The following is a 20,217-nucleotide window of genomic DNA, read 5'->3' on the forward strand; positions in this document are numbered from 1 at the left end:
ATGCTGAACTTGGAGCCTGCTGAAGATTCTCTCCCTCTCTCTCTCCCTCTCTCTCTATCCCTCCCCCCACCCCCTCCCCTGCTCATGTGCACAGTCTCTAAAATAAAAAAATAAAGAAAAAAGAAAAATAGGTAACATGACAAATTATGTATATTTTGCCACCATAAAAATAATCATTTAAAAAGAAACCAGGAGCACCAGAATGGCTCAGTCAGTTAAACGTCCAACTCTTGATTTTGTCTCAGGTCATGATCTCACGGTCATGAGATCAAGCCCCCCATCAGGCTGTGCGCTAAGCGTGGAGCCTGCTCGAGATTGTCTCTCCCTCTCTCTCTGCCCCTCCCGAGGTCATGCACAGGTCATGCTCTCTAAATAAATAAATAAATAAATAAATAAATAAATAAATAAAAGCTATTCCAGGCTTAAGTTTTTATTTTTATTTATTTTGAGATAGAGAATGAGCAGGGGAGGGGCAGAGAGAGAGGGAAACAGAATCCCAAGTGGGCTCTGTGCTGTCAGTGCAGAGCCCGATGCGGGGCTTGAACTCACAAACTGTGAGATGGCCTGAGCTGAAACCGAGTTGGATGCTTAGCTGACTGAGCCACCCAGGTTCCCCCAAGTGCTCTCCATTTTAAATTAAATGTGGAAATTAGTAGATGTAGTGGCAAAAGGGACTCAGAAATATGGCTCAGTGCCAGGCTTCGGAAGAACCCAGGTGAGACCTTGGAGCAGAAGTGCAAGAATGCTCCGTTCTCCTCAAGTCCATCCCTTACTCCAGCCAGGGGCCCTTTAGCTTTCCCAGTGACAGGTTGCTGTGGGTTGAGCAATTGCCAAAATGCTATGTTACCCCCCGTCCCGTGCCAAATTTTAAAGTTTTCTTCACAAAAGGAAAAGGAAGTTTCCAACACCTGCTATAGAAATATTATTCCATATTAAAAAAAAATTAATGTTCATTTATTTTTGAGAGAGACCGCACAAGAGGGGGAGGGGCAGAGAGAGAGGGAGACACAGAATCCAAAGCAGGCTCCAGGCTCTGAGCGGTCAGCACAGAGCCCCACGCGGGGCTGGAACTCAGTAACCGTGAGATCATGACCTGAGCTGAAGTCGGACGCTCAACGGACCCAGCCACCAGGTGCCCCTTTTTTCCCCTATTTTAAAGTGAGTCCGGATGGACACCGGGTGGCCTGGCTTGAATGCTTCGCGGTCCTCCCCGTTTCTTAGGGAAGAGGGAGGGAGGAGGAGGGACAGCGGGAGGGAGGGAGAAGGGAAGGAAGGATGGAGGGACTGGGGCTCACACGCACCATTCTTTCTGCCTCTCTCAGGTGCTGGAGCTCTATGGCAACGAGATCCGCAGCATGGAGTGTCTGTGCGCTGCCCCGCCCCCGCGACTCCAGCACTTGGGGTTGGGTCACAACAAGCTTCTGGGCCCCCTGGAAAGTCTCTATGTCACCTCCAACCACTGGTAACTCCAGAGTCCCAGACAGAGAGAGAGAGAGAGAGAAAGAGAGAGAGAGAAGGGCTTAGTGTTAGGTTTGGATGATTGCACTCTGGTACCTTGATGGACTCTGCTTTGCTCTCTTTTCTTTCTTTCTTTCTTTTTTTTTTTCTTCTTGTCTTCCCTTCCCTTCCCTTCCCTTCCCTTCCCTTCCCTTCCCTTCCCTTCCCTTCCCTTCCCTTCCCTTCCCTTCCCTTCCCTTCCCTTTCTAGCTTTGCTCTTTTATTTTCTTTTTTAACTTTGCTCTTTTCTATAATAACTGCTGGTTGGCTGCCAGCTCCAGTCCTAGGATTTATTTCTCTAACTAAATAAGCAAACATTTCCACCGAAGCCCAGGGAAGGATTACAAATAGCAGGAGGCAAAAGCAAACCTTTTGCTATGATGCTTTTAGAGCAGGGTTTCTTGACTTGGGCACTGCCAGCACTGGAGTGGGAACCTGTCGGTGGTGGGGCGGTCTTGCGCACACAGGAAGTTGAGCGGCACCCCTGGCCTCCACCCACTAGATGCCAGTAGCACCCCTGCCCCAGTTGTAACCACCAACGTGTTTGTAGATAGTGCCCAGTGCGTGCCGTGCAAAATCGCCCCCAGCTGCCCTACAGACCACTCCTGCCGTGACTTGTCTCCTTGGGGAGTGAGCGGTGGGAGACAAGACCCTGGGTCTGAGGACTCTGCGGGGACCCGAGGCGACCTGTGAAAGGCCGTCAGAGGAAGCTTTCGGGGTGTGCTGTGAGGATTCCCAGGGTTTCAGCGTCCTGGGCAGCCATGGGCTTAGGTTCACAGCCCGGAAGGGGCAGAGGACATAGGCCAGCATCACTTCCCTGCTTTTCTAGGTAACCTGGAGAACGATCTCAGGTGGCCCAACTGTACGTGCTCTTGGAACGTGCCCGACTCTGGCCATAGTTTCCTTCTTCCTCCTCTTTCTCCCACTCTTGCCAAGCTCTCTCTACACAGTCTTGGCTGCGTGTGCTTCTGCACCTCTTTCTTCCAGTGACGGCGGCTGCCGGGAGGGAGGCGTACACGTTAGACTTCTGTGATGGCTGATTTCAGACCGTGGACAGGGTACCGGGTGTTCTGATTTTTTTAATTTGGAAAACATACTTATTCTAAACATAGGTAACCTGCTTAATGCCAAGTGTGGCTTTCATAAAAACAGGTATGTGAAACCTTTGAAATTAAACGGAGGGCCCCCTTTTCGTGGACCGATTTTGCTGATGTGTTCTCAGTCTTCTTGAAGAAGGCTGACACGGGATACAGTCCGTGTGCTGGTCCCCATGAAATGTTCTCGGGTATTTCCCGTTGACTGGCTAGCCAACATCACGGGCGGGACAGGCTGCCAAAGGAGAGCAGAAGGGGGGGGGGGGGGGGACGTGGCTGAGCTCGGCCAGCTGGAGGCCCGGGGTACAGCAAAGTGCTGATGAGGCGCCCCTCGCGCTTCTCTCGCGGCTGCTCTCAGAGCTGAAACCAGTTTGCTTTCTAGTGTGCACATCGGGGAACCACCCCTGCCCCCTGTGCGGCCCTCTTCTCCAGACTGGCATGCACGGTGCCTCCTTTGTCCTCACTGGCATGTTCTTCACTCGTGTGCCCCGAGAAAGGAATCACGTGGCTTCCTGTGACCGTGAGCCAGCCGGGCTTTGGAGGGCATCCTCCGGCTTCTAACCCCCTCAAGTTTCAGGCACCCTCATCCCAGATCCCCATATCCACCTCCCTCTCTTACCCCTACTCACCGCCCCTCCCCATGAGGCTTCCATCCATCTTCCTTGCCAGTCTGTCCGTCTTTGTTGAGAACCTTCTAGTGGCACAACACCGTGTCAGGATCTATGGGAGGGACCAAGAAGAAAAGACCGGTGTAAATGGAAGTCAGTGGAGGCGGGATGTGACGAGGGCCATCTCTGTGTCGCAGCGAGGATGGCAGTGTCGTGGGGGGGGGGGGGGGGCAGTAGAACCAAGAAGCGCTTCCCAACAGGGTGGCTAACTTGAGTCAAGGGCGCCTGACTTGGGAGTCGAGGGTGGGTGGAAATTCCTAACCTGCCCTCAGCACAGGCCTTCTGTCTGTTCTGGATGCGGGGTGCCGGCGGGTGTTGAGCAGGGCAGCCCTTCGCTCACCCTGCCTCTGGACCCCCGGATGGTCCTGCTTCCCTTCTAGGCCCAACCTCGTCTCTCTGGACTTGAGCTTCAACGACCTGACGGACCTGCAGGGCATGATGGCCAGCCTCCGCACCCTCCGCCGCCTGAGGCTGCTGGTGCTTCAGGGGAACCCGCTGGCCCTGCTGCCCTACTACCGAGGCTTCACCATTGACAGCCTGTCCCAGCTCTGCGTGCTGGACGACATCACCGTGTCTCCCAGCGAGAAGCATCAGTTCCGGGGGCTCGGCCGCAGTGGGGGTGAGGGAGCTGATGTGCCCAGTGGGGAGGGGCCGGCATCTGACACCTCGAGCCTCTGCTGCCACCATCGAACTAGTGGCCTGTCCCTGCAGCTCCCCACTTGACCCACACCCTAATCAGGCGTAGCTCACCTTCTCGGTCCGAGTTCTGTCCCAGACTTTTGATTCCTGTGATTGGGATTTGGGGACAGAAGCAGTAAGGAGGCAAACAGGAAACATTCTTTAAATCAACTTCTTTACTTTTGTGGCGGTTTGAGATCACCCCCTTGTGGCCCATGCCACAAGCTGCATCAGAGGTTGCTCAAGGTCAAGATGGTGATAATAGCTACGCCTACTGTGAGCCAGGCTCCTACTGTGAGCCAGGCTCGTGCTAAGATAACATGTACTCTTCATCTGTAACCATCCTGTAAAGCAGCTACTACCGTTCCCATTATACAGACCCAGAAAACAAGGCTTAAGGGGGGTGTCTCAGCAAAAAGGGACTTACCCCCAAACCGCTGTTGGAACTTGGAACTTGGAACTTGGCCGAACTGGGATTTGAACCCAAGTCTGCAAACTCTGAGGCTCCCCACTGAGTGGAGAGAAGGCAAGAATCCGGCTCCCCTGCCGTCCCCCTCACTCCTACCCATTCTCCCTTGCAGACCTCTTGGCACGTCAGGCACAGCTCGTGGTGACCATTGGAAATGTCAAGGGGGTTCAGGACACCTCTGTCTTAGACCCGGAACCAGGGCCACAAGGCCCTTTTATCACTTACAGCTATTATGTGACCTACGATTTCGTAGAAGAGGAAGACGGAGAAGGAAGTGAATATGGTGGTGTCCTGGCGGAGGTGTGTGATCCGGGGGCTCTTGCCCCCCTCCCCCCCGGAACTGGGGGTGGGGGGGAGGGAGGGCTGGGCTGCACTGGGGTCCGCAGGGTGTCCTGCGCAGGCAGAACAGCTTCTCAGCCTCTTGGGGCCCAGGAAACCCCTTCACAGGGAGCTTTCTGATTCACACCCTCTGAGAAGGGAAGAGGCTCGTTCAGCCCCTTTCTCGAACCTCCTCCTTTCTTTCACCTCCTTCCTTTGCCCTTGAATATGAGCCAACGGCCTCACAAGGCAACAGCGTTTACAACCAGGTTGGTTGCTCCCCGCGGCCTACTTCTCCCCTACTGCAGCACCCTTCCCTTCGGAAGCAGACCTCAGGGTGTCATTCGGCCAGGAGCACCGGAGGACACCCCAGCTTCTGCAGAAATTGTTACTCTTCTTACCCCTAAGGCAGTTCTCTGAGAAGGGGCATTAAAAAAAACCTTCCTGGGGCGCCTGGGTGGCGCAGTCGGTTGGGCGTCCGACTTCAGCCAGGTCACGATCTCGCGGTCCGTGAGTTCGAGCCCCGCGTCAGGCTCTGGGCTGATGGCTCGGAGCCTGGAGCCTGTTTCCGATTCTGTGTCTCCCTCTCTCTCTGCCCCTCCCCCGTTCATGCTCTGTCTCTCTCTGTCCCAAAAATAAATTAAAAACGTTGAAAAAAAAAAATTTAAAAAAAAAAAACAAAAAAACCTTCCTGCCCCAGTCTGTGTGTTCGCTGGCTCCGCAAGTTCACCGTGGCGCGGACACCTGTTCATGCGCACACCTGTTCACGCACACGCGCGCTGCGCGCCCTGAGAACCCTGAACACCGCGGTCGGGCGGGGGTGTGGTCTCTCCCGCAGATCGTCATGCCCTCGCCCAGCGCCGAACAGCTGTCCGAGGACATTCCGGAGGACGTTCCCGAAGAGGTCTTCGAAGAGCACGAGGACTCTGCGGAGTCCGGGCTGTCCGCCCAGTCGGGAGAGCGCGAGGATTCGCTCGTGTCGGGCGGGTCGGCGCCCTTGCCCGGGGTGGCCGACTCCGCGGAAGAGCTGGCCAAGCTGCGGCCGCGAAGAGACCCCCGGCTCTGCCCCTCCCCAGGGTAAGGACGGAGACCCTGCCCTGCGGGAGCCCCTTCCTCGTCCAACAGCAGGGCACCCCCGCCCCCGGGCCGCGCGGGACGGGCCCGAGGCTGCGCTCCCGGCTGTGCAGGTGCGGCCGGGTCGGTGTCCGGCACTCCGAGCCCTACCCCCCGCGCTTCCTTCCCTCCGCCCGGCAGGGCTGCATCGCCTTTCCGCCGCCAGGAGTCCCGCCGCCAGGTGTCGCGCACGCGGGCATTTCTTAGTCACCCGAGAGGGCAGCACTTTCCGTTTTAGCCCTCAGAGTTGAGAATCTTTTCAGTTTAACTTCTTGATACATGGAACGTATCCTGGCGTCCGACCCCTGGTGTGGATCTTGCAGCCTGAGCAGCAGGCTCTTCCTTACCCTCCTAAGGCCCCTCTGGCCTCGCAGCCCCCACAGGTGTTGTCTTATCTGATGAAGAACCTTTCGATGAAGAATTTTTAGGGTCACTTCTCATTAGGTATTGAAGCTCTATTAACTGATTTTTGTAACTAATTTCAAAACATTGAGCCTGATTTGGGTTTATTTAATAATAATAATAATAATAATAATTACTATTATTATTATTATGCCAACATGGGCTTGAACTAAGACCTGAGCTGAGATCAAGAGTGAGACGCTTAACCGAATGAGCCACCCAGACTCCCCTGGGTTTATTTTTTACAAAATTCAACTGAGGGTAAATGATAAGGTTTGTGGAGAATATGGAAAAGCTGCAGTGGCCCATCCACTTGTGCTGTGTTCCCTCAGGTGACAGAACCAGGCAAGCGGCCATCCCCGCTGCCAGAGAGAAGGTGGGGGACAACCAGCCACCCCCCATGCCAGGCTCCTCAGTCAACCACAGCCGACGACTTTGTGGTTCTTGGTGGTGTTGAGTTTTTGAAAACATAAAAAAGAGCCGCAAATAATTCTGTTTTAAAAATATGTAAATTAGAAAAATATGTACATGAGAAAATAAGTTTCTTCTTCTGCATCCATCTAACCTATCCTATAGAATGAATTACTCTTTTTCTTCTTCTTCTTTTTTTATTTTTTTATTTTATTTTATTTTTTTCAACGTTTTTAATTTATTTTTTGGGACAGAGAGAGACAGAGCATGAACGGGGGAGGGGCAGAGAGAGAGGGAGACACAGAATCGGAAACAGGGTCCAGGCTCCGAGCCATCAGCCCAGAGTCTGACGCGGGGCTCGAACTCACGGACCGCGAGATCGTGACCTGGCTGAAGTCGGACGCTTAACCGACTGCGCCACCCAGGCGCCCCTTCTTCTTCTTTTTTTAAGTAGGCTCTATGCCCATCATGGGGCTTGAACTCAGGAACCCAAGATCAAGAGTCACAGACCTTACTGACTTAGCCAGCCAGGCCCCGGAGTGAATTACTCTTTATTATTATTTGAGAGACAGAGAGAGCAGGAGAGGGACAGAGGGAGACAGAGAGAGAAAGAGACTCTTAAGCGGGCTCCACACTCAACATGGAGCCCAATGTGGGGCTCGATCCCATGACCCTGGGGTCATGACCTGAGCCAAAATCAAAAGTTGGACACTCAACCCACTGAGCCACCCAGGTGCCCCAGAATGAGTTATTCTTAATAGTTTTGTGCACGTAGTTCCCTATTTTTTTCTTATACAGTCATATATATAAACATATATACTCATATCTTTTTTGTTTTAAAAAAATAGACTTCTGTATATCAATTTGAAATTTGCTGATTTTCCATGTGGCTGTGGACATACAGATCTGTTCTAGCATTAAAAAAAACGATTGAGGTGTAACACACACAGAGAAATCTCCACTTTACAGCCAAATGATGAGGACACCCAGGTAGCCACTGCCCTTGACAAGTAACAACATACCAGGACCTCGGAAGACTCCTTAGGCCCCTGCCTCCTCCCCAAGGGTCACGGTCAACTCAACTAACACCATTAACTAGTTTGCCTCTCTTTGACCTTGATCTAAATGCATGGGGCAGTAATCCTTTGTGTCTGGCCTCATCTCCCGCTGTGCACGTGTGTGCACATCTTCTCAAAGGCCTGGTCCTGGTCCCCGGCCACAGCCTCCCGGGTGATGGGACCCCTGTCTTCATCCCCCTCCCCAAGGACTGTTCTCTTCAGCACTGTCCGCAAGCCCTGGACTGATGTCATCCCCTGCAGCTACGAGATGCAGCACACACTCAAGGACCTGGTGCCACTCAAGGCTTTCCTGCTGGCGGGAACCACCGTGACCATCGTGGAGGAGAAGGTGGGTGGCCGGGATCCCCCTTTTCCTATCTCCCGGTCTTCTGTCGTGGGGCCCCGCTCCCTTGTCGGCAAGGTCCCAGCCAGCCCCAGGCTGGCCTGTGTTCACTCGTGGCCGCCTCGCCGTCCCCTAGATTCTCTCTTGGCCTGTGGTGCTGCCTCCTGTTGATGTCCCGTTGCCTGCCAAGAAAGGAAAAGGGGAGAAGGACAAGAAGGGGAAGAAGGAGAAAGACAAGAAGGGAAAAGACGGGAAGGACATGGCAGGGAAAAGGGAGAAAGAGGTGGCAAAGGTACTGGCCGGGCTGCCAGGTGCCCTGAGGTGGTGGTGGCAGTGGTCGTGGGCACTCTGGGCACTGTCCCTGCTGGGCCCCGTCCACTCTCCTGACCTCTCCCCACAGGAACAGAAGGGATCCAAGAAGAAAGAGCTTCCTAAGGAGCTCCGCCAGGACCCGCCCATCCTGCGGGTGCTGGGCAGTGGCTTGGTGGTCCTGGAGCCCCTGCTGGCGGGGGAACCACTTGTGTCCGAAGTGTGCAACTTTGGGGTGATCCGCACTTTGGAAACTGACAGGCTGACGTCCCTCAGGGTACAGTAGGGCCTCTGTCACACCCCTCCCCATCAAACCAGTGCTGGGCAGGGAAGGGTTATGGGGGGGGGGGCATCTCTGAGCCTCCCAACCTCCTCCGGAAGCCCCCGTGCTGGCAGGGCCCTGGGACGCCTGGGGAGGAGGAAGCCCTCTCCCTAGGCCATGCGGTGGTGCCCAGCTCCCAGCCCTCTGGTTTACTGGCTCCTCGGGCAGCCTTCTCAGGTGTGGGGAGCCAGGTTAGAGCTGCCCTGCCTTCCTACAGGACAGCACCCCTTCCCCGGTGCCCACCAAGTCCAGTAAGCATCTCTTGTTGTGGTTCTTCCTCTCAGGATTCAAAGAACAAGAACAAGAGAGCTAAAAAAGGTAAGAATTAACAGTGGTAACTGAGAGCAGGGAGCATTTATTGAGGACCTCAGTCTATTCAGGTTGCTATAACAGAACACCACAGCCCAGGAGGCTTATAGACAGCACACATTTCTTTCCTGAAGTCGTGGAGACTGCAAACTCTAAGACCCAGGTGCCAACATCGTTAGGTGAGGGCCCTCTTCCTGGGTCTTATCCAGCACCTTCTTGGCCATGTCTTCACATGGTAGAAAGGGTGAGCGAGCTCCCTGGAGCTTCCTTTGTAAGGACGCTAATCCCATTCCTGAGGCTCTACCCTCATGAGCTCCCAAGGCCCCGTCTCCTAATACCGTCACTTTGGGGGTTAGAATTTCAACATGTGAATTTTGCAGGGACACAAACATTCAGACTGTAGCAGGACCTGGGGAAGGATCAGCCTGATTTGGGACCAAAGAAATGGAAGAATGGAGAACTGTATCTTCTGGCCAGTGGGAAGGCCATGCCCGCTCTGAGGACCAAACCCTACATCTTTCTTGCATCTCTGAGAAAAGAGCAGCCTGCTGTGGGTTATGTGAAGGGCAGGAGAGGCAATTTGGGGTAGGAGCCAGGATGAGGTGGGATAGGGGACTGAAGTTGGGACTGGCCCAGCATCCTTCTGGGTCAGCAGTCGTCCGGCCCTCTTTGCCCAATGAGGACCCTGGACTTGCTCTATGAGCAAGGGGCAGTCACTGAAGTGTCTGAAATAGGTAAGCTTTAGATTTGAATTTTAGAAAGAACCGGCTGGCTTGGAAGGAGCGCTAGGAGGCAGGGGACCAGCTGGGAGGCTACTGCGAGGTGCAAGGAGGTGTAAGATGAGGTCAGAGCAGCACTAGTCCCAACAGCTAAAAAGTGGAAACAGCCCAGTGTCCATCCGCGGAGGAGTGCCTGAAGAGGACACGGGTATCCATGCATCGGATCACCCAGCAAAAAAGAATGAAGCGCCACCTGTGCACAACGTGGAGGAACCTTGAAAACGGGATGCAGAGTGAAAGAAGCCAGATGCCAAAGGCCATGTACTGTATAATTCCACTTGTGTGAAATGCCCAGAACAGGTGAATCCATAGAGACAGAAAATAGATCAGTGGTTGTGGGGGTTGGGGGTTGGGGGTGGGGAGTGACTGCTAATGGGTACTGGGTTTCCATTTGGGGGGATGAGATGTTCTGGAATTAGATAATGGTGATGATTCTACAACATTGTGAATATACTAAAAGCGACAGAAGAAGCGTACATTTAAAAATAGTTAAAATGTTGAATATTAAGAGAATTTTATCTCAATGAAAAAAAATTCACCTAAAAACAAAACCAAACCAAACCCTGTAAAAGGCAAGAAGTGCTAAGTCATTTCCTGACTTGGAAATGGGCAGCAGAGATGGTGTGGAGAAGACAGATGTGAGAGTTACCGTGGGGCCGGGGGTGGACAGGAGAGACTCGGGCCCAGGGCCTGTGAAGCTGAAGTGTGTGGAGCACCTAAGAAGCCTTTCCCTCACCTGCCCATTGTCACCCGGGGCGCTCTCCATCTCCTTTGCCACCACGCTAGACAATCACAATTGCCACCTTGCTGCACCTCCTTCCTCCCACTCTGTGGCTGGTCTGTCGGCACCCCCACAGCAGCCGGGACGGTTTTGTTTGCAGATCTGGTTGTGTCACTCTACTGCTGGAAATTCTTCCATGATTTCCTGCTGGCTCATCACAAAATCCGAATGTCCATGTTCTATAAGCACTTCCCCCCCACCCCCAAGAGTTCTGCCTAGAATACTCCATTTGCACTTGCCACTCTTTGTACTCAGCTACTTGTTTTGCCAGATCTCAGCCTCAGTTGCCTTCTTCAGGGGAGTTGATCCCTGGATTAGTGTGGGCTTCCTTGTTTTCTTCAGGGTATCCTGTTTTCATCCTTGGTACTCAGCGCCATGCTAACTATAGAGATATGAATCTGTGTCCTGGTTTCCCTTTTATCTTGTCCACTACACTGAAACTACAAGAGAGTGGGGGCTATGCCTGCATTCTTTAAAGTCAGACAGTCCCCAGCCTCCAGCATAGTAGGCCATTGACATTGAATGAATGAATGAATCAGCTTATAGGTGGTATTTAAAGTCATGAAAGTATGTGCGCTTATGTTGACAGAGAAGAGGATTGAGCACAGTGCCCTGGGGAACACTACAAATTTTGAGCAGGAAGGGACAGCAAGACTTGAACGATCAAATTTAAACATGTACTAAAGCAAAACTCAAAGATATTGAAAGGAACACAAAAATAGTACCCAAGGTAAAATTTATGTCTTCCATCCAATAGAAAAACTACCAGGCATTAAAAGAAAGAGCAAGAAAATTTAATATATAATGAGAATTTATTGTTCATAATTGACTCAGAAATGACATATGTTAGAATTAGTAGACAAGGACATTAAAGAAGTTATAATTATATTCCATATATCTAAGAAGCTAAAGGAAAGATTGGTGGTGGTATGTAGCAATATGGAAGATAAACTAAACTTTTAGAGATGAACACTACCATGTTACATTAAAAATACATTCAGTGGGATTAGTGGCATATTAGACAATTCAGAAAAAAAAAATAGTAAACTGGAAGCAGTAGAAACTATCCACAATTAAACTCAGAAAAATGGTTGGAAAAAAATGAATAGAGCATCAGTGAATTTTCAGACAAATTCAGAGGAACTGATGTCCATGTAGTTGGAGTCCCCAAAGGAGAGTGAGGAGGGCAAAAAGACTATCTAAAGAAATAACTGCTGAAACACTTCCTCCAAATTAGATGGAAAATATCAATATACCAATCCAAAAAGTTAAGTGAACTCTAAACACAAGAAGCATGAAGAAAACAAAACCAAGCTAGATAATAATAAAACTGCTAAAAGTTGGTGATAAAGACACATTATGTACAGAAGAACAAAGATAAAGATGACATCAGATTTGTCATCAGGAAAATGTCAAATAGAAGACAGTGGAGGAAGTCTCAAAGAAAAACATCAACTTAAAATTTTTTACCCAACAAAACTATCTTCCAAAAACAAAGGCGAAGTGAACACTTTTCTAGACAAATGCTGAAAGAATGCATCACCAGCATACATGTACTACAAGAAAAGTTAAAAGTAGTTCTTTAAGGAGAAGAAAATACTAGATGGATCTGGATCTGTACAAAGAAATCGAGAGCATTGAAAATGGTAATTGTAAGTAAATATAGACTCCTTTCTTATTATTTAAGTATGTTTAAATTATAGTTAATTGTTTAATGAAAAAAAAAATATATATAACCAATAGAATGTACAATAATAGCAAAAAGGCTAGAAGTGGGAGTAAGGAAAGAAATGGAAGTGTATCATTGTAAGGTTCCTATTTCTATGTGAAGTGGTATAATATCATTTGAAGCCAACAAAGGAGTAAAATGAGGGATCACAAAGATAGTCATTCTTAAAGAATGAAACAAAAAGAAACAGAGGACATGTGAGTTAATAGAAAACAAATAAGATGGTAGACTTAAATGTAATCATATCAATAATCGCATTAAATGTAAATGGTCTAAACACCCAATTAAAAGGCAGAGATGATCAAATTGGATAAAAAAGATGCAACCATACGCTACCTACCCGAAACCCACTTTAAATATAAAGATACAAAAATATTAAAAGGATGGAGAAAGATATTCTTGCTAACACTAATAAAAAAACAGGAGCAACTATTAATATCAGACATAATGGACTTCAGAGAAAGACTATTACCAGGGGTAAAGAGGGTTATTTTGTAATAATAAAGGAGTCAGGAGGATGTAACAATCCTAAGTATGCAGCTAATAATTGAGCTTGAAAATATATGAAACAAAAACTGATAGAACTACAAGGAGCAATAGACAAATCCAAAATTATATTCAGAGATTTCAATACACCTCCCTAAGTAATTGATAGAACAAATAGAAAATCATTAAGGATGTAGGAGACCTGAATCACACTGCCAATCAACTTGACGTAACTGACATCTGTAGAGCACCCCACCGAACAACATGAGAATACACCTTCTGTAAGTGCACACAGAACTGAGATATTCCATAATCTGGGCTATTAATAAAGTCTCAATAAACTTAAAACAATTCAAGACATACAAAGTATCCTATCCTCTATGACTACAGGGGAATTAAATTAGAAATCAGTAAAAGAAGTATGTAAGATCTCTCAATTGTTTGAAACTAAATTACACACTTTTTAAAAATCTTTTTTAAATGTTTATTTTTTTGAGAGACAGAGTGCGAGTGGGGGAGGGGCAGAGAAAGAGAGGGGGAAAGACAGACACAGAATTTGAAGTAGTCTCCAAGCTCTGAGCTGTCAGCACAGAAATCGGACGCTCAACCAACTGAGCCATCCAGGCGCCCCTAAATAACGCACTTCTAAATAACCTATCAGTCAAAGAAGAAATCAAAAAGGAAATTAGAAAATATTTTGAACGGAATGAAAATGAAAAGATAAAATATCAAAATTAATAGAATATAACTAAAACAGTATTTATAGAGAAATCTATAGCACTGCATACCTATAATTAGAAAAGCTTCTAAAACTATTAAGTGAGTTTAACAGGGTTGCATGATACAGGATCAGTATTCAAAAATTAATTGTATTTCCATATACTAGCAATAAACAATTAGATACTGAAATTTAAAAATACCATTTACAATGCCATTGAAAAATATGAAATAGGGATAAATCTAAGGATGTGGAAGTTCTATACACTGAAAACTACAAAGTGTTGCTGAGAGAAATCAAAGACTTAAATGGATAAATATGTACATGGATAGGGAGATTCAAGATTGTTAAGATGTTGGTTTTCCAGAGATTGATCTATGATTCAACCCGATAGCAATCATAATTCTGGGGGGATTTTTTTTTTTTTTTGGTAGAAATCAGCAAGCTGATTCTAAAATTAATATGGAAATTCAAAGGATGTAGAATAGCCAAAACAGCTTTGAAAAAGAACAAAGAGGGACACCTGGGTGGCTCAGTTGGTTAGCGTTAGACTCCGGGCTCAGGTCGTGGTCTCACAGTCTGTAGGTTCCAGCCCTGCATAGGGCTCTGTGCTGACAGCTGGGAGCCAGGAGCCTGCTTTGGATTCTGTGTCTCCCTCACTCTGCTCTTGCCCGCTTGTGCTCTCTGTCTCTCAAAAATAAACATTGAAAAAAAAATTTTTTTTAAAGAAAAAGAACAAAGGATGTAAACTGCCAGACTTCAGGGCCCATACAAATATGGACAATGGGCATGATTTATAATCAAGCTACGGGGTTAAGATGGTCTTAATTTTCTTTTACTCTTTTGCAAATTTCTTTATTGTCTGGCTTAATTGAGGATAGTTGCATTTGAATAGCTGCTCCTGCAGCCCCTAATCTCTTGTGATGTGTTGCTGTGATTGTAGTGTATGAAGAAAATCCAGTCTCACATGGGCAAGAAACTGGAAAAGAAGGAGCTATTTTCATAGGCTTTCAAATAACTGATATCTTAGATATTATGTCAAAATTTGACAACTAGTTTTTTAAAGCCTGTTACAGTGTGAATACTGAATCTATCGTTTTTGCATAGTTACCTTAAAATCCATTAGTCTACATTGCTTTTTTTTTTTTTTCACATTGCATTTTGAAGGGCTATCTTGCCCCTGCACAATCTGTGACGTCAGACATTGGTTATTTGTGAAATACTGGTCCATAGAGTTATGCAGATCTTCCAACCGTTGACACGTTTCATTATACATTATCCAAAAATCATATTCTTCATCAGCACGCATATGATTAGAAAAGTCTTGGAGTGTTGGGAAACGGTTAAGTTCACGGTGGCAGATGCGATGTTCCAAAATTCTAATTTCTACTCGAAAGCTCAAATGTCATAAATGTATCAAAACGCTTTCTGTTGTTTTCCCCGCAATGCCAGGCTTCCTTTGTTTGCTTTTTAGCAAACATCTACCAAATATCCGCGTCCGAATAACCATGGTTTGTCGGTGTTCTGTCAAGAGAAAACGGTGTTCCCAGACACGTGGCTAGTTCATCTCGCAGCTCCAACAGCTGAGCCTGGTTAAACGATCTGATGAGGGGTGACAAGTGTGTTCCTTACTACGCTGACAACGAAGCCGCGCTCCCCCTGGCTCGGAGGGCAGCTCTGCGTTTCGGGGATGCGGAACGAGCCCGTCCAGGACGGCCGAGAAGCAGCCCGCACGCCCCTCGGACTCACAGACCCGCGTTTTTATCTCCTCAGAAAAGACCAAGCCTGCGGCTGCAGTGTACGACGGCGACTACCAGCCCCAGCCCTTGACGGTGGAGGTGCAGATCCAGCTGAACCAGTGCCGCACGGCCGAGGAGGCGCTCCGGGAGTTCGCCCTGTAGGGCGCGGGATTAAAGTCCGTTCTGACCACCGCAGCTCCGCGTCCGTGTGGCCGCCGCGCCCGGGAGCGGGGGGGGGGGGCCGGGGCGGCGGGGCGGCCTCAGCGGCCGCAGGTGTGCGGCGGGTGGGCGGAGCCCGGAGGGGGCGGGGCCCCGCGGCGGCCCCGAAGCCCCGCCTCTCCCGCTGCCCAAGCGGGCCCCGCCCACCGGCCGAGCGGAGCGGAGCGGGAGGTGCGAGGCTAGAGCTCGCGTCCGCGCTCGGCCGCTCGAGCTCCACGCCCGTGCCTGGCCCGGCGTCCCGGCTCAGGTAGGTCCGCGGGGGGCGGGTTGTGCGGGACCGGGGGCGCCTGGGGCCGCGCTGCGGGCTCAGGGGTGTCTCACTGTGCCGGAGAGGGCCGGGGCTGCCCGTGCCTCTGCACCCCGGCGCGTCCGCGAGGACGCCGGGTCTGGCGGCGGGGTCGTCTCCGCTGTGGACCGTCGGGGCCAGGCGGCCTCCTGCTGCCCCGGAGACCCTCGGCTGCTGTTGGCCCGCCGGGGCTCGGACGGCCGGAACCGGGCGCTGTGGAGCGGACCAGCCTCAGCGGGCAGCGCCGCCGCGGGTCCTCAGGCCCGGGAGGGGCGTCCGCCGCGGGCCCCCCCTCCCCCCCCCCGCTCCTCGCTCTGGCGACCCCGCCGGCCGACGGCCCCTACAACAGCCCGTTAGAGACCGCGGCGTGGAAAGAATGAACTGGGGTCGCCGAGCCCCAAGGACCCCAGGCAGCTGTCACCCCAGAAACAACTGCAGACCCTTAGGACCCCGCACGACACTTGAGGGGGTGGGGGTTGTGCCCTCGCTGAAGCCCACGCCGGGTTAAGAACCAGGCTCTTGGGGGCTCTCGGTTTGGAAGGAGACCTACATTCGCAGGTACTGAATCAGGATTCACAGTAGCGTGTAGGGTGGGGAGCAGAGGAGCGGCCCGAGAGGGGGGACCGTGCTCCAGGCCGGGGCGGGGCGGGAGTTGCCCGTGGTCCGGCGTGCGGGGGAGCCCGCGTGTGTGCGCGCGCAGCGGGAGCGCTGGGGGCCGAGGCGAGCGGGGCCGCGGCGCACCGGCCTCTGGAACCAAACCGCTGGCCCTGCGCCCTGAGTTCTCAGCCGACGGGGCCGGCGCGGCCCCGGGCTCATCGCCCACACCTGAGAGTCATTTTCCCCGCCTGAAAGCCGCGTAGCTCACCTGGCGGCGCAACAGTTTCCTAGCCGGTTTCCTGTCTCCTTACAAAACCCATCATCTAAGCCGCAGCAGGAGGAATCCTTCACACGAGGTAAATTCTGTCACCACCTCTGCTAAATCCTCCAGTGGATCTCTACCGAGGATAACAATAAACCCAAGCTTCCCCCCTTGCCTCACGATGGCCCTTTTATGTATGCCTTCCCGTGCTCTGGCTTCACCTTCTTCCGTTTTCCTCCTTGCTTTTAATACTCCAGCCACAGGACACTCCCGTCCTCAGAGAAGTCTCACTGCTCCTACTCCCGGAGCTCTGTTTAACTCTGCCTGGCACACTCTCCCACCAGATCTCTGTGGTTCGCTGCGTTCAGTTCTCGTTCAAATGTCCTTTGTCTTGGTGCCTGGGGGGCTCGGTCTGTTAAGCGCCTGACTTTTGGTTTCAGTTCAGGTCATGATCCCACCCTGGTGAGATCTAGCCGGGAGTCAGGTCCCGTCTGCGTTGGCAGCGGGGAGCCTGCCTGAGAGTCTCTCTCCGCCTTTCCGCCCCTCCCCCATCCGCCTGTGTGCATGCGCTCTCTCAAAATAAGTACCCTTGAAGTCAAACGTCCTTTATCAAGGAGAGCTTTCTCAGCTACTGCAGTTTGAGATAATCTTCCCCAGTCACTGTGTTCCGTTACGCTGGTTTAATTTCTTCTCGGCACCGTCTCAAGTGGGTATTGGTTTTGGTTTTCGGTCTGTCTCTTCTCTGTGGCCCTGCCTGTCGTGCCGGCCTCTCCATCCCTAGCGGCCAGAAGAGATGCGTTTGTGGCAGCCGCGGCGGCAGGACGACGGGGATGAGGCCGATGCCGGCAGACTGGATAGAGGTGTAGGCCTGTAGGACCAGGATGGCGTGGCAGTGGAAGTGAAGACGAGGGGCCCCAGGCCTGGCTGTGCTCCTTTTGACTTGATCTTGGTCAGGTTACTCGGCTAGTTCCCGTTTCTGGGCCTTCTCTTTGGATCGCTGGGATACTGGCTGGGAGAAGAGCAGAGCTTAAAGGGACGGGAGAGGGGCCCCACGGGGGAGGCAGAGCTCCAACTCTCCTTTCATGCTCTGCTGTGCAAGTGGTTTTTTCTTAAAACCCCATTTTAAGTAACTCCCCCCAAAAACCTGGGGGAAAGAAGAAACTTCCAAGAAACTGGGGAAAGAAGCTTCAGACAGACCTGAAGGGTGTATTCTGGGGTCCCTGTGGCTCCCTTTCTCTGGAGGAGCAAAGGCCCTGGGGCAGCACCTCGGTCATCTCTGCGACATCCTGCACAGGGCCTGCCGCCAGCAGATCACGGTGCACACTATTTCAGGGGAAATGGTTTGACTTTAGATTCAAGGGCCCTAAATGCTTAGAATGTATTTCACTGGAAACTAAACTAGCTCCGTGCCATTTTTATAAGATACTTGAGTTTCCTGGGACATGCTGCAAGTGCTCATGGTTTCTCAGTTTTTTTAATTTTATTATTTTTTAAGTCATCTTGACACCTAACTCGGGGCTCAAACTCGAGTCGCATGCTGTGGGGTGTCTGGGCGGATCAGTCGGTTGAGTGTCCGACTTCGGCCAGGTTATGATCTCGTGGTCCGTAGGTTCAAGCCCCGCATAGGACTCTGTGCTGACCGCTCAGAGCCTGGAGCTGCTTGGGATTCTGTTTCCCTCTCTCTCTGCCCCTCCCCCACTCATGCTCTGTCTCTGTCTCAAAAAAATGAATAAATGTTAAAAAAAAAAAAAAAAAAAAAAGTCGCACGCTCTTCAGACTCAGCCCAGCCAGCCAGGCCACTCCATGGTGCCTCAGTTTTAAGGTGGCTGCAAGTCGGGGGTGCCCGCGTGGCTCGGTGGGCTCAGTGTCCAGCTCCTGATTTCGGCTGAGGTCATGATCCCAGGGTGGAGCCCCATGTCGGGCTCTGAGCTGAGCATGATGTCTGCTTAAGATTCTCTCTCCCTCTGCCCCTCCCCTGCTCTGTCTTGCTCTCAAAGAAAAAAAAAAAGAAAAAGAAAAAAAAAAAAAACGCAAGTCCTTTTGGGGGAAAAAGTTGACCCGAGAGCCCTCTGATGACAGCAGAAGGCAAAGGCTGGCACAGCAGGTGTGCCTACCTATTCCCTGGGAGAGGGACTCTGGAAGGAGGCACAGGAGACACCGAGAAGAGCTAATGGAAGGGAGGCCGGCAGGGACTCGGCTGCTGGGTGGCCGGCCGGGGACGTGGCTGGCGGCTCACACGGCTCTCTCTTTGCAGGACCTGCCATGTTTCGCAGGCTGGGTTGGCTGGTCCTGTACAGCCTGGCTGTGCTGCTGCTCAGCTGCCTGCTCTTCCTGAAGAAGGAGGCCAAGCCAGTGGGGGGCCCCACGGCCCGCCAGCCCTTCTGGGCTCCCCCGGGGCCCCGCCGCAGCCAGTGTCTCCCCAACCGCACAGTGGCTAACGTCTCCCTGTCTCTGCCCAGCCGCCACCGCCTCTTCTTGACCTATCGCCACTGCCGCAACTTTTCCGTCTTGCTGGAGCCTTCCGGCTGCTCGGATGACACCTTTCTGCTCCTGGCCATCAAGTCGCAGCCCGGCCACGTGGAGCGGCGAGCGGCGATCCGCAGCACGTGGGGCCGGGTGGGGGGCTGGGCGAGGGGTCGGCAGCTGAAACTGGTGTTCCTCCTGGGGGTGGCGGGGCCTGCACCCCCAGCCCAGCTGCTGGCCTACGAGAGCCGGGAGTTCGACGACATCCTGCAGTGGGACTTTGCCGAGGACTTCTTCAACCTGACGCTCAAGGAGCTGCACCTGCAGCGCTGGGTGGCAGTTGCCTGCCCCCAGGCCCACTTCATGCTAAAGGGAGATGACGATGTTTTTGTCCACGTCCCCAACGTGCTGGAGTTCCTGGAGGGCAGGGACCCGGCCCGGGACCTCCTGGTGGGAGATGTCATCCGCCAGGCCCTGCCCAACAGGAACACCAAGGTCAAATATTTCATCCCCCCCTCCATGTACAGGGCCCGCCACTACCCACCCTACGCCGGGGGTGGGGGCTACGTCATGTCCCGAGCCACCGTGCAGCGCCTCCAAGCAGCCGTGGAGGAGGCTGAACTCTTCCCCATCGACGACGTCTTCGTGGGCATGTGCTTGAGGAAGCTGGGGGTGAGTCCCGTGCACCACGCTGGCTTCAAGACATTTGGAATACGGCGGCCCCTGGACCCCCTAGACCCCTGCCTGTACAGGGGGCTCCTACTCGTGCACCGCCTCAGCCCCCTGGAGATGTGGACCATGTGGGCGCTGGTGACGGATGAGGGGCTCAGGTGTGCAGCAGCCCCTTTGCCCCAACTCTGAGGGGTGGGTTGAGTGAGTGGACCCAGCGTTGATTTTTCCTATCATGATGACACGTGAGAACCTTGAATCTTGACCTGAGGGTCTATGGGAAATGCTGACTTCATTTCTTCATTTTTGTAACCCCCACCCAGACCTTGATAACTGATTAAAAACACTGACCCCTGGCTAACCTGTACCAGCATGTGTTGAATGGGAGCAAAGTTCGGCATAGCAGAGGCTGCCAGAATTCTTGTGGCAGGGTGGGGGTGCGGTGGTTCCTGGACCCCCTAGGGGCTCTGCCAGGCTGGGAGGCAAAGGAGGCTGCAC

At 51.8% G+C, this 20,217-nt stretch overlaps 2 protein-coding genes across 6 annotated transcripts in view; both read left to right on the plus strand.

Moving 5' to 3' along the window:
- The window catches only part of LRRC43 (leucine rich repeat containing 43), a 35,802-nt gene extending 20,384 nt beyond the window's left edge, over positions 1–15,418 (plus strand). For 3 of the 4 annotated variants that reach the window (XM_058691334.1, XM_058691332.1, XM_058691331.1), the window contains exons 4-12: positions 1,323–1,462; positions 3,640–3,878; positions 4,519–4,706; positions 5,563–5,801; positions 7,916–8,057; positions 8,188–8,343; positions 8,452–8,637; positions 8,967–9,000; positions 15,258–15,418. In XM_058691334.1, coding sequence (XP_058547317.1) covers positions 1,323–1,462; positions 3,640–3,878; positions 4,519–4,706; positions 5,563–5,801; positions 7,916–8,057; positions 8,188–8,343; positions 8,452–8,637; positions 8,967–9,000; positions 15,258–15,385 — 1,452 coding nt within the window. In that variant the 3' untranslated portion in view covers positions 15,386–15,418. The remainder of the gene's footprint in view (positions 1–1,322; positions 1,463–3,639; positions 3,879–4,518; positions 4,707–5,562; positions 5,802–7,915; positions 8,058–8,187; positions 8,344–8,451; positions 8,638–8,966; positions 9,001–15,257) is intronic. The other variant, XM_058691333.1, reaches the window with a different exon arrangement.
- Positions 15,419–15,786: 368 nt separating this feature from the next.
- B3GNT4 (UDP-GlcNAc:betaGal beta-1,3-N-acetylglucosaminyltransferase 4) lies at positions 15,787–20,080 on the plus strand. Of its 2 annotated transcripts, XM_058691352.1 has the most exons (3): positions 15,787–16,286; positions 16,581–16,681; positions 18,842–20,080. In XM_058691352.1, exon 3 carries the CDS (start codon positions 18,850–18,852, stop codon positions 19,909–19,911), a length of 1,062 nt encoding a protein of 353 aa, XP_058547335.1. In that variant the 5' UTR covers positions 15,787–16,286; positions 16,581–16,681; positions 18,842–18,849; the 3' UTR covers positions 19,912–20,080. The 2 variants fall into 2 exon arrangements, with proteins under 2 accessions (XP_058547335.1, XP_058547334.1); XM_058691351.1 differs by having other exon boundaries at positions 15,787–16,681.
- The last annotated feature ends 137 nt before the right edge of the window (positions 20,081–20,217 follow it).

Source organism: Neofelis nebulosa, chromosome 11, assembly GCF_028018385.1.
Source record: "Neofelis nebulosa isolate mNeoNeb1 chromosome 11, mNeoNeb1.pri, whole genome shotgun sequence".
Lineage (NCBI taxonomy): Eukaryota > Metazoa > Chordata > Mammalia > Carnivora > Felidae > Neofelis > Neofelis nebulosa.

Bases quoted from the DNA above. Each gene is read 5' to 3' on its own strand.
- B3GNT4 (XM_058691351.1), top strand. From the start codon at position 18,850: ATGTTTCGCAGGCTGGGTTGGCTGGTCCTGTACAGCCTGGCTGTGCTG.